General features: G+C 65.5%; 1 protein-coding gene across 5 annotated transcripts in view; it reads left to right on the top strand.

Annotated features, from left to right (window-relative positions):
- LOC139998588 (latent-transforming growth factor beta-binding protein 4-like) overlaps positions 1-13,739 on the top strand; it is a 51,523-nt gene that overhangs the window by 37,076 nt on the left and 708 nt on the right. The window contains exons 10-26 of one of the 5 annotated variants that reach the window (XM_072029872.1): positions 14-142; positions 749-874; positions 953-1,078; positions 1,668-1,787; positions 1,860-1,985; positions 2,068-2,193; positions 2,847-2,969; positions 3,054-3,185; positions 4,256-4,387; positions 5,276-5,404; positions 5,483-5,806; positions 7,590-7,655; positions 8,141-8,269; positions 9,511-9,660; positions 10,841-10,993; positions 11,722-12,097; positions 12,192-12,335. In XM_072029872.1, coding sequence (XP_071885973.1) covers positions 14-142; positions 749-874; positions 953-1,078; positions 1,668-1,787; positions 1,860-1,985; positions 2,068-2,193; positions 2,847-2,969; positions 3,054-3,185; positions 4,256-4,387; positions 5,276-5,404; positions 5,483-5,806; positions 7,590-7,655; positions 8,141-8,269; positions 9,511-9,660; positions 10,841-10,993; positions 11,722-12,097; positions 12,192-12,335 — 2,611 coding nt within the window. The remainder of the gene's footprint in view (positions 1-13; positions 143-748; positions 875-952; positions 1,079-1,667; positions 1,788-1,859; positions 1,986-2,067; positions 2,194-2,846; positions 2,970-3,053; positions 3,186-4,255; positions 4,388-5,275; positions 5,405-5,482; positions 5,807-7,589; positions 7,656-8,140; positions 8,270-9,510; positions 9,661-10,840; positions 10,994-11,721; positions 12,098-12,191; positions 12,336-13,739) is intronic. The other 4 variants (XM_072029875.1, XM_072029874.1, XM_072029873.1 and 1 more) reach the window with 4 other exon arrangements.

The following is a 13,739-nucleotide window of genomic DNA, read 5'->3' as shown; positions in this document are numbered from 1 at the left end:
TGCCCGCTTGCAGCCGCCGGCAGCGTGTGCGAGCGGAACCCGCGGATCTGCGGCCCCGGGCGCTGCGTCCCGCGCCAGGGCGGCTACACCTGCCTGTGCCACCCCGGCTTCTGGCTCAGCACCCAGGGCACCCACTGCATCGGTGAGCGGCGCCCGGCCCCTCCCTGGGCACCCATGTCCCCGTGCACCCACCTCCCCCTGCACTCATTTCCCCGTGCGCCCATTTCCCTGTGCACCCACCTCCCTGTGCACCTGTTTCCCCATGCACCCACCTCCCCATGCACTCACCCGTTTCCCCGTGCACCTATTTCCCCGTGCAGCCACCCATTTCCTCATGCACCCATTTCCTCACGCACCCATTTCCTTCTGCACCCATTTCCCCATGCGCCCACCTCCCCATGCACCCACCTATTTCCCCATGCACCCACCTCCTCATGTACCCACCCATTTCTCCGTGCACCCATTTCCCCATCTATCCACTTCCTTGTGCACCCACCTCCCCGTGCACCCACCTCTCCAAGCCCCAATTTCCCCCTGCCCCCATTTCCCCATGCACCCGTTTCCCCACGCACCCACCCATCTCTCCATGCCCCCACCTCCCCGTGCCCCCATTTCCCCCTGCCCCCATTTCCCCGCGCACCCACCTCCCCACTCCCCTCTCCCCCTTCCCTCCCACCCACCTCTCCATCCGTCCCCGCTCCTGTCCGTCCGTCTGTCCCCATTGCCGTCCGTCCCCCCGCCTGCCCAGACGTGGACGAGTGCCGGCGCAGCCCCCGGCCCTGCGCCCCCGGCCGCTGCGAGAACACGGTGGGGAGCTTCCGCTGCGTCTGCGGCCCCGGCTACCGGCCCGGCCCCGGCGGCACCGACTGCCAAGGTCAGCAGGGACGGGGGGGGGACAGAGGGGGACAATGGGGACAACGGGGATGGGGCTGAGGTGGCCGTGTCCCCGTAGATGTGGATGAATGCGCCCAGAGCCCCTCGCCCTGCGCCCAGAGCCACTGCGAGAACTTGCCCGGTGGCTACCGCTGCGTCTGCCCGGCCGGCTACCAGGCCAGCACGCCCACGGGACAGTGCCAGGGTGAGCGGGGACACCAGGGTGTGGGGACACCGGGCTGTGGGGACACTGGGTGTGGGGACACCGGGGTGTGGGGACACCAAGGGTATGGGGACACCAAGGGTATGGGGACACCATCTGCGTGTTCAACACCCATGGGGTCATCGTTCATGGGGTCACCATCCATGGGGTCACCGTGCCATAACGCCACCATCCAAGAACTCAACATCTATGGGGTCAGCAGCCATGGGGTCACCATGCCATAGTGTTGCCAGCCACGGGGTTAAACATCCATGGTGAACCCATCCATAACCTCCCAATACGTGGTGTCCCCATGCGTGGTGTCCCCATGCGTGGTGTCCCCATCCATGGTGTCCCCATCCATGGTGAACCCATCCATAACCTCCCAATACGTGGTGTCCCCATGCGTGGTGTCCCCATGCGTGGTGTCCCCATCCATGGTGTCCCCATCCATGGTGAACCCATCCATAACCTCCCAATACGTGGTGTCCCCATCTGTGGTGTCCCCATGCGTGGTGTCCCCGTCCGTGGTGCCACCACCCACGCCCTCCCCGCGGTGCCACCACCGCCGCCCCCTCTCCGTGCCGCGCAGACATCGACGAGTGCGAGAACCACCTGGCCTGCCCCGGCCAGGAGTGCGCCAACACGCCGGGCTCCTTCCAGTGCCGGCCGTGCCGCGACGGCTTCGAGCTGCGCCACGGGCGCTGCGCAGGTACCCGCGTCCCCCCACGTCCCCCCTGTCCCCCCGAGGGGGGGGCCAACCCTTAATTGTGCCACCCCCTAGACGTGGACGAGTGCGCCACGGGCTCGCCCTGCGGTCCCCACGGCCGCTGCAGTAACACCGAGGGCTCCTTCCACTGCCAGTGCCGGCGCGGATACCGGGTGGGTGCCGACGGCGCGCCATGCGCGGGTGAGTGGTGGGGGCGGCGTGGGGATGGTGCCGTGTCCCCCCCACACCCGACGGCCCCCCCACGGCCCCCATCTGCCCACAGATGTCAACGAGTGCCTGGAGGGCGACTTCTGCTTCCCCCACGGCGAGTGCCTCAACACCGAGGGCTCCTACAGCTGCCTCTGCGCCCAGGGCTATGCCAGCACCCCCGAGGGCACCGCATGCGTTGGTCAGAGCCCGGCATGGTCCCGGTCCCTGTCCCTGTCCCTGTCCCTGTCCCTGTCCCCGTCCCCATACCCATCCCGATCCCATTGCAGTCCCCATTCTCATTGTGGTTTCTATTCCAGTTGCGGTTTTTTAGTCCCAGTTAATCTACTCAATCCCATCCCCGTGCCTATCCATGTCCCCATCCAATCCCAATCCTATCCCCATCCCAATCCCATCCCCATCCTATCCCATCCCAATGTCTCTCCTTGTCCCCATCCCATCCCACCCCAATCCCAACCCCCATCCCATCTCTGTCTCCATCCCATCCCCATTCCCACCCCAGTCCCCATCCCCATCCCAATCCCATCCCCATCCCACCCCAATCCCATCCCCATCCTACCCTTTTTCCACCCCAATCCCAATCCCACCCCAATCCCATCCCATCCCTTTTCCACCCCATCCCCATTTCCATCCCAATCCCAATCCCACCCCAGTCCCATCCCATCCCACCCCACCCCTCCACCACCCACCCACGCATCCGGGTACCACGGGGTGCCACCAGCCCCTTGTGTCCCCCTCTTTCCCCGTATCCCCCCTGCCCCCGTGTCCCCCCCCTGTACCCACGTCCACCCCATGCCCATGTCCCCCCCGTCCTCACCCCGTGTCCCCCCCCAGACGTGGACGAGTGCCAGCGCGGGGACGTGTGCCGGGGCGGCCGCTGCGCCAACACCGACGGCGCCTTCGAGTGCCACTGCCCCGCCGGCTTCCGCACCGACGCCGAGCGGGCCCAGTGCCACGGTGAGGGGCTGGGGGGTTGGGGGGGGGGGATTTTGGGTGCCCCCCACCCTGGGGCTGGCGGCGAGGGTGGCCCTGTCCCCGCAGATGTGGACGAGTGCAAGGAGCACGGGGCCGAGTTGTGTGGGGCTGAGCGCTGCGAGAACTTGCCCGGATCCTACCGCTGCGTGCCCGCCTGCCAGCACGGCTACCGGCCCCGGGACAGCGGGGGGTGTGAGGGTGAGCGGGGATTGGGATTGGGATTGGGATTGGGATTGGGATTGGGGTTGGGGTTGGGGTTGGGGTTGGGGTTGGGATTGGGATTGGGATTGGGATTGGGATTGGGATTGGGGTTGGGGTTGGGGTTGGGGTTGGGGTTGGGGTTGGGATTGGGGTGGGGATGGAGATAGAGACCGATAGTGGATGGGTTTAGGGACTGGGACTAGGATGGGGATGGGAGGGGATGGGATTGGGGTGGGATTGGGGTGGGGATGGGATGGGGATGGGAGGGGATGGGATTGGGGTGGGATTGGGATGGGGATGGGATGGGGATGGGATGGGGATGGGATTGGGATTGGGGTGGGGATGGAAATGGAGACTAATAATGGATGAAAATAGGGACTGGGACTGGGACTGGGACTGGGATGGGGATGGGGATGGGAGGGGATGGGAGGGGATTGGGGTGGGGATGGGAGGGGATGGGATTGGGGTGAGATTGGGATGGGGATGGGAGGGGGATGGGAGGGGATTGGGGTGGGGATGGGATGGGTTGGGATGGGATGGGATGGGATGGGGATGGGATTGGGGTGGGGATGGAAATGGAGACTAATAATGGATGAAAATAGGGACTGGGACTGGGACTGGGACTGGGACTGAGACTGGGACTGGGACTGGGACTGGGACTGCGACTGCGACTGGGACTGAGACTGGGACTGAGACTGGGACTGGGACTGGGACTGGGACTGGGATGGGGATGGAATGGGTTTGGAATGGGGATGGGGGTGGGATTGGAACAGGATTGGGATGGGGATGGAGATGGAGACCAATAATGGATGAAAATAGGGGGTGGGATTGGGATGGGATTGGGATGGGATTAGGGTGAGATTGGGATGGGGTTGGGGATGGGATGGGAATGGAGACAGGTCCAGGGACCAGAACGGGACGAGGATGGGGACTGGGACAGGGATGGGAACCCGCACACAGGGCTGTGATGCGCACGGGGCTCATCCTGCCCGGGGCCGTGGTCCCCATCATCCCCCACCCCACCTTGTCCCCCCCCCATGCTTGGGGTCCCCCCGGTGTCCCCGCAGATGTGGACGAGTGCCAGGAGCATGGGGCCGAGTTGTGTGGGGCCGAGCGCTGCGAGAACCTGCCCGGATCCTACCGCTGCGTGCCCCCCTGCCAGCCCGGCTACCGGCCCCGGGACGGCGGGGGGTGTGAGGGTACGGGGCCATGGGGACGGGGACAGGGCCATGGGGATGGGGATGGGGCCATGGGGACGGGGATGAGGCCATGGGGATGGGGACGGGGCCATGGGGATGGGGATGGGGCCATGGGGACGGGGATGAGGCCATGGGGATGGGGACGGGGCCATGGGGATGGGGATGGGGCCATGGGGATGGGGATGGGGCCATGGGGATGGGGATGGGGCCATGGGAACGGGGATGGGGCCATGGGGATGGGGACAGGGCCATGGGGACGGGGACGGGGCCATGGGGACGGGGATGGGGCCATGGGGACGGGGATGGGGCCATGGGGACAGGGACTGGGGCACGGGGATGGGGATGGGGGTACGGAGAGGCTGAGGGGACCCTGCCCTAGGGGACAGCGGGGACACCACTATGGGGTTTAGGGGCAGGGGGATTTCTCCATGGGGTTAGGAGGGGGACGGACAGCAGGGGCCATGGCATGGGGGACATCAGGGACAAGCCAATGGGGCACAATAGGGACAAAGCTATGGGGGACATGGAAAAAACAACGGGGATGCTGGGGACAAGCCAATGGGGTCGAGGTGCAGGGGGACTTCTCTATGGGGTCAGGATGGGGATGGGCAGCAGGGGACATCAGGGACAACACCACGGGAGATAATGGGGACAAAACGATGGGGGACATTGGGGACAAGCCAATGGGGCCACTGGGGACAAGCCAATGGGGTCGAGGTGCAGGGGGGCTTCTCCATGGGGTCAGGATGGAGACGGAGAGCAGGGACCATCGGGGGACAGTGGGGACCCCCCCATGGGGCTGAGCTTTTGGGGGACGGCTCCACGCTCCCCCCCCCAATGTCCCCACCGCCCCCTCCCCCCAAAAAAACGTCACCTCCCCGCTTGCAGACGAGGACGAGTGCGCCGAGGGGGGGTCCCGCTGCGGCCCCCACGCCGCCTGCCACAACCTCCCCGGCTCCTTCCAGTGCGCCTGCCACCAGGGCTACGAGGCCGCCCGGCACGGCCACCACTGCCAGGGTACGGGGACAGCGGGGACAGCAGGGGGGGGACACCCAGAGTGACACTGAGCCCCCCCCCTTCGTGTTTCCCCCCCAGACGTGGACGAGTGCGCGACGCTGCCGGGGGTGTGCGGGGCGGCGCGCTGCAAGAACGTGGACGGCTCCTTCCTCTGCCTCTGCCCCGACGGGGGGCACGAGTTCGATCCAGTGACGGGGACGTGCGGGGGACCCCCCCCAGCGACCCCACTCCTCCGGCCCCCCCCGGAGCCGTGGAAGCCCCCCCGGGCTTGGCGGCGTGCTTCAGCCCCGCCTGCGGGGTGCTGGCGCCCAACGTCAGCCGGCAGCAGTGCTGCTGCAGCATGGGGGGCGCCTGGGGGGTCCGCTGCCCCCCCCCCGAGGCCGTGCCCCACGCCTGGAACCGGTGGGGACATGGGGACGCTATGGGGGGGGGAGGGGATTGGGGATGGCGTGGGGTGGGAAGGGATTGGGGTGGGAGTGGGATTGGGGATGGGGATTGGGATTGGGGATGGGGATGGGGATGGGGATTGAGGATGGGATTGGGGATGGGATTGGGGATGGGATTGGGGATGGGATTGGGGATGGGGATGGGGATGGGGATGGGATTGGGGATGGGATTGGGGATGGGATTGGGGATGGGGATGGGGATGGGATTGGGGATGGGATTGGGGATGGGATTGGGGATGGGGATGGGGATGGGATTGGGGATGGGATTTGGGATGGGGATGGGGATGGGATTGGGGATGGGATTGGGGATGGGATTGGGGATGGGGATGGGGATGGGATTGGGGATGGGATTGGGGATGGGATTGGGGATGGGATTGGGGATGGGGATGGGGATGGGGATGGGATTGGGGATGGGGGATTGGGATTGGGGATGGGGGATTGGGATTGGGATTGGGGATGGGTTTGGGGATGGGGATGGGATTGGGGATGGGGATGGGATTGGGGATGGGATTGGGGATGGGATGGGGATGGGATTGGGGATGGGGGATTGGGATTGGGGATGGGGGATTGGGATTGGGAGTGGGGATGGGTTTGGGGATGGGGATGGGATTGGGGATGGGGATGGGATTGGGGATGGGATTGGGGATGGGATTGGGAATGGGGATGGGGATGGGGGATTGGGATTGGGATTGGTGATGGGGATGGGGACGGGGATGGGGATGGGGATGGGGATGGGGATTGGGGATGGGGGATTGGGATTGGGATTGGGATGGGATTGTGGATGGGGATGGGATTGGGGATGGGATTGGGGATGGGATTGGGGATGGGATTGGGATGGGTTTGGGGATGGGGATGGGATTGGGGATGGGGATGGGGATGGGATTGGGGATGGGATTGGGGATGGGGATGGGGATGGGGATGGGGATTGGGGATGGGGATGGGGATGGGGATGGGGATGGGGATGGGGATGGGATTGGGGATGGGGGATTGGGATTGGGATTGGGGATGGGGATGTGGACGGGGATGGGGATGGGGATGGGGATGGGGATGGGGGATTGGGATTGGGATTGGGGATGGGATTGGGGATGGGGATGGGATTGGGGATGGGATTGGGGATGGGGGATTGGGATTGGGATTGGGGATGGGGACGGGGATGGGGATGGGGATGGGGATGGGGATGGGGATGGGGATGGGGATGGGGATTGGGACTGGGATGGGAAGGGATGGGGATAGGACTGGGATGGGATGGGATGGGATTGGGATTGGAGTGGAGTTGGATGGGATGCGATTTGGGATGGGATGGGATGGCGATGGGATTGGAGTTGCAATTGGGACTGGGATGGGATGGGATTGGGATGGAGATAGGATTAGGATTGGGATGGGATTGGGATAGGATTGGGGGGGTGGAGATGGAATTGGGATGGGGTTGGTGATGGGATTGAGATAGATTGGGATTGGGACTGGGATGGAATGGGGATGGGATGGGGATGGGATGAGGATGGGACTGGGATTGGGGTGGGAAGGGATTGGGATGGGTTTGGGGTGGTGATGGGATTTGGGATGGGGATGGGGATGGGATTGTAAAGGGATTGGGATTGGGGTGGGTATTGCCAGGGATTAGGACTGGGATGGGATGGGATTGGGATCGGGGTGTGGATGGGGACAGGGATGGGCTGGGGATGGGGTCAGGATGGTGCCAAGGTGCAGGGGGGGTGACACCTCTGTCCCTCCCCCCCAAGCCGAGCACCGAGCCCTCTGCCCCCACGGGACCGGCCAGACCACGGGGCCCCAGGGCTCAGCAGCAGGTCAGTGCGGCCGCGGGGGGGGCACAGCGATGGGGCCCCCTCCATTTGGGGGCTCCCTCCGTTTAGGGACTCCCCCCCCTACTCAGGGGCTCCCCCCTGTATTTAGCGGTTCCCCAATGTTGGGGATGCCCCCCCATTTTGGGGATGCCACCCCTGTTTTGGGGCTCCCCCATTTATGGGATGCCCCCCGTTTTGGGGACTCACCCCCCCTAATTTGGGAATGGCCCCCATTTGGGGGACTCACCCCTCCCATTTTGGGGATGTCCCCATTTTTCAGGGTGCCCCCTCAATTTGGGGATGCCCCCCTTATTTTGTGGGGTTACGCCCCTCCCCTTTTGGGTGCATCCCGCCTATTTTGGGGCAATACCCCCCCTATTTTGGGGTTCCCCTCCTATATAGGGGCTCCCCCGTTTCGGGGGTGCCCCCCCCAATTCCGAGGACCCTCCCCCTGACGTCGCCCCCCCCCTTACCCCCTTACCCCCCAGATGTGGACGAGTGCCGGGTGTTCGCGCCGCAGCTGTGCCGGGGGGGGGTCTGCATCAACGCCGCCCCCGGCTTCAGCTGCTACTGCCCCAGCGGCTACTACTACGAGCAGGAGCACCTGCAGTGCGTGGGTGAGCACCCAGCACCCCCAGCACCCCCAGCACCCCCCCAGCACCCCCCCAGCACCCCCAGCACCCTGACCTCAGCACCCCCAGCACCCTACTTGTGCCCTGGGTGCACCCTGCCTGCACCCTGAGCACCCTACTTGCATCCTGAGCACCCTGAGCACCCTGCCTGCACCCTGAGAGCACCCTACTTGCACCCTGACTGCACCCTAAGAGCACCCTGTGCACCCCGAGCACCCTACTCGCACCTTGAGCACCCTGCCAGCACCCCCAGCACCCTGCCAGCACCCCCAGCACCCCCAGCACCCCCAGCACCCTGACCTCAGCACCCTAATTGTGCCCTGAGTGCGCCCTACTTGCACCCTGCCTGCACCCTACTTGCACCCTGAGAGCACCCTGAGCACCCAGCCAGCACGCTGAGCTCCCTACCTGCACCCTGAGCACACAACCTGTACCCAGAAAGCACCCTAAGAGCACCCTGGCTGCACCCTGAGCACCCTCTTTGCACCCTGAGCACCCAACTTGTGCCCTGCCAGCACCCTACCTGCACCCTGAGCACCCTGCCTGCACCCAGCCAGCACCCTGAGCACCCAACTTGCATCCTGAGCACCCTGAGCGTGCCCTGTCTGCACCCTGAGCACCCAACTTATGCCCTGAGTGCGCTCTACCTGCACCCTGAGCACCCTACTTGCACCCTGCCAGCACCCTGAGCACCCTGCCTGCACCCAGCTCACACCCTGAGAGCACCCTGCCCACACCCTTCCAGCACCCTGCCTGCACCCTGAGCACCCTGCCAGCACCCAGCCAGCACCCTGAGCACCCAACTTGTGCCCTGAGTGCGCTCTACCTGCACCCTGAGCACCCTACTTGCACCCTGACTGCACCCTGAGCACCCTGCCTGCACCCAGCTCACACCCTGAGCACCCTGCCCACACCCTTCCAGCACCCAGCCAGCACCCTGAGCACCCTGAGCGTGCCCTACCTGCACCCTGAGCACCCTAATTGTGCTCTGAGTGCACCCTCCCTGCACAATACCTGCACCCTGAGCACCCAACTTGTGCCCTGAGTGCACCCTCCCTGCACCCTCAGCACCCTGCCTGCACCCTGTCTGCACCCCGAGCACCCTACTCGCACCCCAAGCACCCTGCCCTCAGCCCCCCGAGCACCCTTCCAGCCCCCCGAGCCCCCTTCCAGCCCCCCCCCCGTGCCCCCCACCCCCTTGCCGACCACCACCGCCCCCCCCCCAGATAACGACGAGTGCCAGGACGAGGACGCGGAGCCGTGCATCGGGGGCCGCTGCGTCAACACGGTGGGCTCCTACTTCTGCTCCTGCGCCCCCCCCCTGGTGCTGGACGGCTCCCAGCGCCGCTGCGTCACCAACGACACCCGCGCCATGGGTGAGGCCACCCCCTGTCACCCCCCCCGTGTCACCGTCACCCCCCCCGTGTCGCCCTGTCCCCACGTGTCCCCATATCCCTGCCCTATGTCCCCGTGGCCCCCCATCCCCGTGTCCCGGCACTGTCCCCTGATGCCCCCCCCGTGGCCCCATGTCCCACATCCTGATGTCCCACGTCACCGTGTCCCCACGTCCTGTGTCCCCATACCCCCATGGCGCTGTATCCCCCATGTCCCCAAATCCCCGTGTCCCCGTGTCCCCATGTCCCACATCCTGATGTCCCACGTCACCGTGTCCCCACGTCCTGTGTCCCCATATCCCCATGGCGCTGTATCCCCCATGTCCCCAAATCCCCGTGTCCCTGTGTCCCCATGTCCCACGTCGCCTCCCCTTGTCCCACATCCCCCTGTCCCACGTCACCATATCCCCGTGTCCCCATGTCCCCATGTCCCACATCCCTTCATCCCAGTGTCCCCCATTGTCTCCCCACATCCCACATCACCTCCCCATGTCCCCACCTCACTGTGTCCCCATGTCCCCGTGTCCCCATGTCCCCATGTCCCCGTGTCCCCATGTCCTCGTGTCCCCGTGTCCCCATATCCCCACGTCCCCGTGTCCCCATGTCCCCATGTCACTGTGTCCACATGTCCCTGTGTCCCATATCCCCACGTCCCCCGTTGCCTCCCCACGTCTCACGCTGCCTCTCCGTGTCCCCACACCCCCCGTCACCATATCCCCATGTCCCATGTCCCCATGTCCCTGTATCCCTGTGTCCCTGTGTCCCCATACCCCACGTCCCCATGTCCCACGTCCCTTTATCCCAGTGTCCCCTGTTGTCTCCCCACATCCCACGTCACCTCCCCATGTCCCACGTCCCCGCATCTCACATCCCCATGTCCCCATGTCCCACGTCCCCATGTCCCCGTGTCTCCATGTCCCCATGTCCCTGTGTCCCCATGTCCCCCGTTGCCTCCCCACGTCCCACGCCACCTCCCCATGTCTCCACGTCCCCCTGTCCCCATGTCCCCATGTCCCCTGTCCCCACATTACCATGTCCCCATGTCCCTGTGTCCCATATCCCCATGCCCCACGCCCCACATCCCCATGTCCCCATATCCCCCGCCGCCTCCCCGCCTCCCCACGCCCCCCGTCACCGTGTCCCCGTGTCCCCCCGTCCCCAGAGGAGGACCCGGCCGTGTGCTGGCAGGAGGTCGGCCCCGACCTGGTGTGCGGGCGCCCGCGGCTGGACCGGCAGGCGACCTACACCGAGTGCTGCTGCCTCTACGGCGAGGCCTGGGGCATGGACTGCGCCCTGTGCCCCGCGCGACACTCAGGTGCCACCGCCGTGTCCCCGATGGCCCCGTGTCCCCACATCCCCATGTCCCCGTGTCCCCTACGTCCCCATGTCCCCGTGTCCCCATGTCCCCACGTCCCTATGACCCCACAGCCACGTGGCCCCATAGCCTCATGTTGCCATGCACCCGTGTCCCCTACGGCCCCTTGTCCCCATGTCCCCGTGTCCCCTTGTCCCCATGTCCCCATGTCCCTAAGGCCCTATAGCCTCACATCCCTGTGTCCCCATGTCCCCCCATGTCCCTGTCCCCCCCCCCATGCCCACGTCCCCATGCCCCCTCCCATGCCCACGACCCCCCCATCCCCTATACCCATGTCCCCATGTCCCCATGTCCCCAAGACCCCACACAGGGGGACCCCCACCCTGCCCCCCTCCTACCCCAGCAATAGGGACCCCCCCCAGACCCCCATAATGGGGACCCCATGGGCACCCCCCAGAGTGGGTCCCCCTTAGACACCCCCCCCATGATTGGGACCCCTTGGACCCCCCCCATAACAGGGACCCCTTTGCCCCCCCCAATAATGGGAACCCCTCCCACCACCCCACAACGCCCCCCCCCTAATGGAGACCCCTTGGGCACCCCCCATATAACAGTGCCCCCCCCACCTCTTTACACCCCCCCCCTTAGCATCCCCAATTTTTAGGACCCCACCCCACAACCTGCCCCCCCCCCCATTTTTTTTTCTCCCCCCCCCCCCCCCCCCCCAGATGACTTCGAGTTCCTCTGCAACGTCCTGCGCCCCCCCGGCCCGGGGCTGGGCCCCCCCTACGAATACGGCCCCGAATACCCCCCCCACTACGGGCTGCCCTACGGCCCCCTCCCCTTTGGGGGTCCGGGCCCCCGCCTGCCCCCCCCGGGGCTGCGCGCCGACTACGACCCCTATGGGCTGGGGGGGGGCTACGACCCCCGCGGGGACGCCCTTTACGCCGCCCCCCCTGCTACGAGGACTTGGAGGATTTCGAGGGGTCCCGCCGGGGCCCCCCCCGCTCCTCCCGGCCCCGCAGCCCCCCCAGCGCCCCCCAGGACCCCCCCCCGTGGCTCTTCCAGCCCCACGGTGTGGCCGAGCGGCTGCCAGCAAGGACGGTGAGTTTGGGGGGGGGGGGGGGGATTGAGGGGTTTTGGGGGGGGATTTTGTTTTTTTTATGGGGAGGGGGCTGACGGGGACCCCCCCCCGCAGACCCCCGGGACGAGGCGCTGCCGCCGGAGCTGTGCGGGGTGCTGAGCGGCTGCGAGCATGGGCACTGCGTGCGGGTGCCCCAGGGCTTCACCTGCGCCTGCGACCCCGGCTACCGGCTGGACGCGGCACGCGTGGCCTGCGTGGGTGAGACACGGCCTAATCCCGGCCTAATCCGGCCTAATCCGGCCTAATCCGGCCTAGTCCCGGCCTAGTCCCGGCATAATCCCGGCCTGATTCCGGCATAATCCCGGCCTAATCCGGCCTAATCCGGCCTAGTCCCGGCATAATCCCGGCATAATACGGCCTAGTCCGGCCTAGTCCCGGCCTAATCCGGCCTAATCCGGCCTAGTCCCGGCATAATCCCGGCCTGATCCCGGCATAATCCCGGCATAATCCCGGCCTAATCCGGCCTAATCCGGCCTAGTCCCGGCATAATCCCGGCATAATCCGGCCTAATCCGGCCTAGTCCCGGCCTAATCCGGCCTAATCCGGCCTAGTCCCGGCATAATCCCGGCCTGATCCGGCCTAATCCGTCCTAGTCCCGGCATAATCCCGGCATAATACGGCCTAATCCGGCCTAATCCCAGCCTAATCCGGCCTAATCCCGGCCTAATCCGGCCTAGTCCCGGCATAATCCCGGCCTAATCCGGCCTAATCCCGGCCTGATCCCGGAATAATCCCGGCCTGATCCCGTCCTAATTCCTTCATAATCCCGGCCTAGTCCCGGCCTAATCTGGCATAATCCAGGCCTAATCCCGGCCTGATCCCGGCCTGATCCCAGCCTAATCCTGGCCTAATCCCGGCCTGATTCCGGCCTGATTCCGGCCTGATCCCGGCATAATCCCAGCCTGTTCCCATCCCAATCCCATCCCATCCCAAACCCCAGTCCCAGCCCAAATCCCACCCCATCCCATCCCCAATCCCACTTTAATCCAACCCCCAATCCCACCCTAATCCAACCCCAAATCCTACCCCAATCCTACCCCAATCCTACCCCAAATCCCGATCCCATGCCCATTCCATACCCCCAATCCCAATCCCACCCCAATCCCATCCCCACCCCCCCCAATCCCATCTGCAACCCCTTCCCACCCCAGTCCGACCCCAAATCCAATCCCAATCCCACCCCAAATCCCAACTAAATCCCAATCCCGCCCCAAATCCCAACCAATCTCAGTCCCACCCCAAATCCCTTCCCATCCCAACACAAACCCATCCTAATCCCACCCCAATCCCATCCCAAATCTCACCTCAATCCCATCCGCAACCCCTCCCCACCCCAGTCTAACCCCAAATCCAATCCCAACCCCAATCCCACCCCAAATCCTACCCAATCCCAATCCAACCCCAATCCCACCCCAATCCCCCCTCAAACCCCCCCCAAATCCTCCCCAATCCTACCCCAATCCCCCCCCAAATCCCCCCCAATCCCAATCCCACCCCAATCCCATCCCAATCCCCCACAATCCCAATCCCCCCCAAATCCCACCCCAATCCCATCCCCATCCCCCTCAATCCCACCCCAAAACCCACACAATCCCAATTCCA

The sequence above is a fragment of the Anas platyrhynchos genome, chromosome 33 (genome assembly GCF_047663525.1).
Source record: "Anas platyrhynchos isolate ZD024472 breed Pekin duck chromosome 33, IASCAAS_PekinDuck_T2T, whole genome shotgun sequence".
NCBI lineage: Eukaryota > Metazoa > Chordata > Aves > Anseriformes > Anatidae > Anas > Anas platyrhynchos.
Note: the sequence above shows the minus strand (reverse complement) of the source record. Positions and strands in the feature narration are given on the sequence as shown.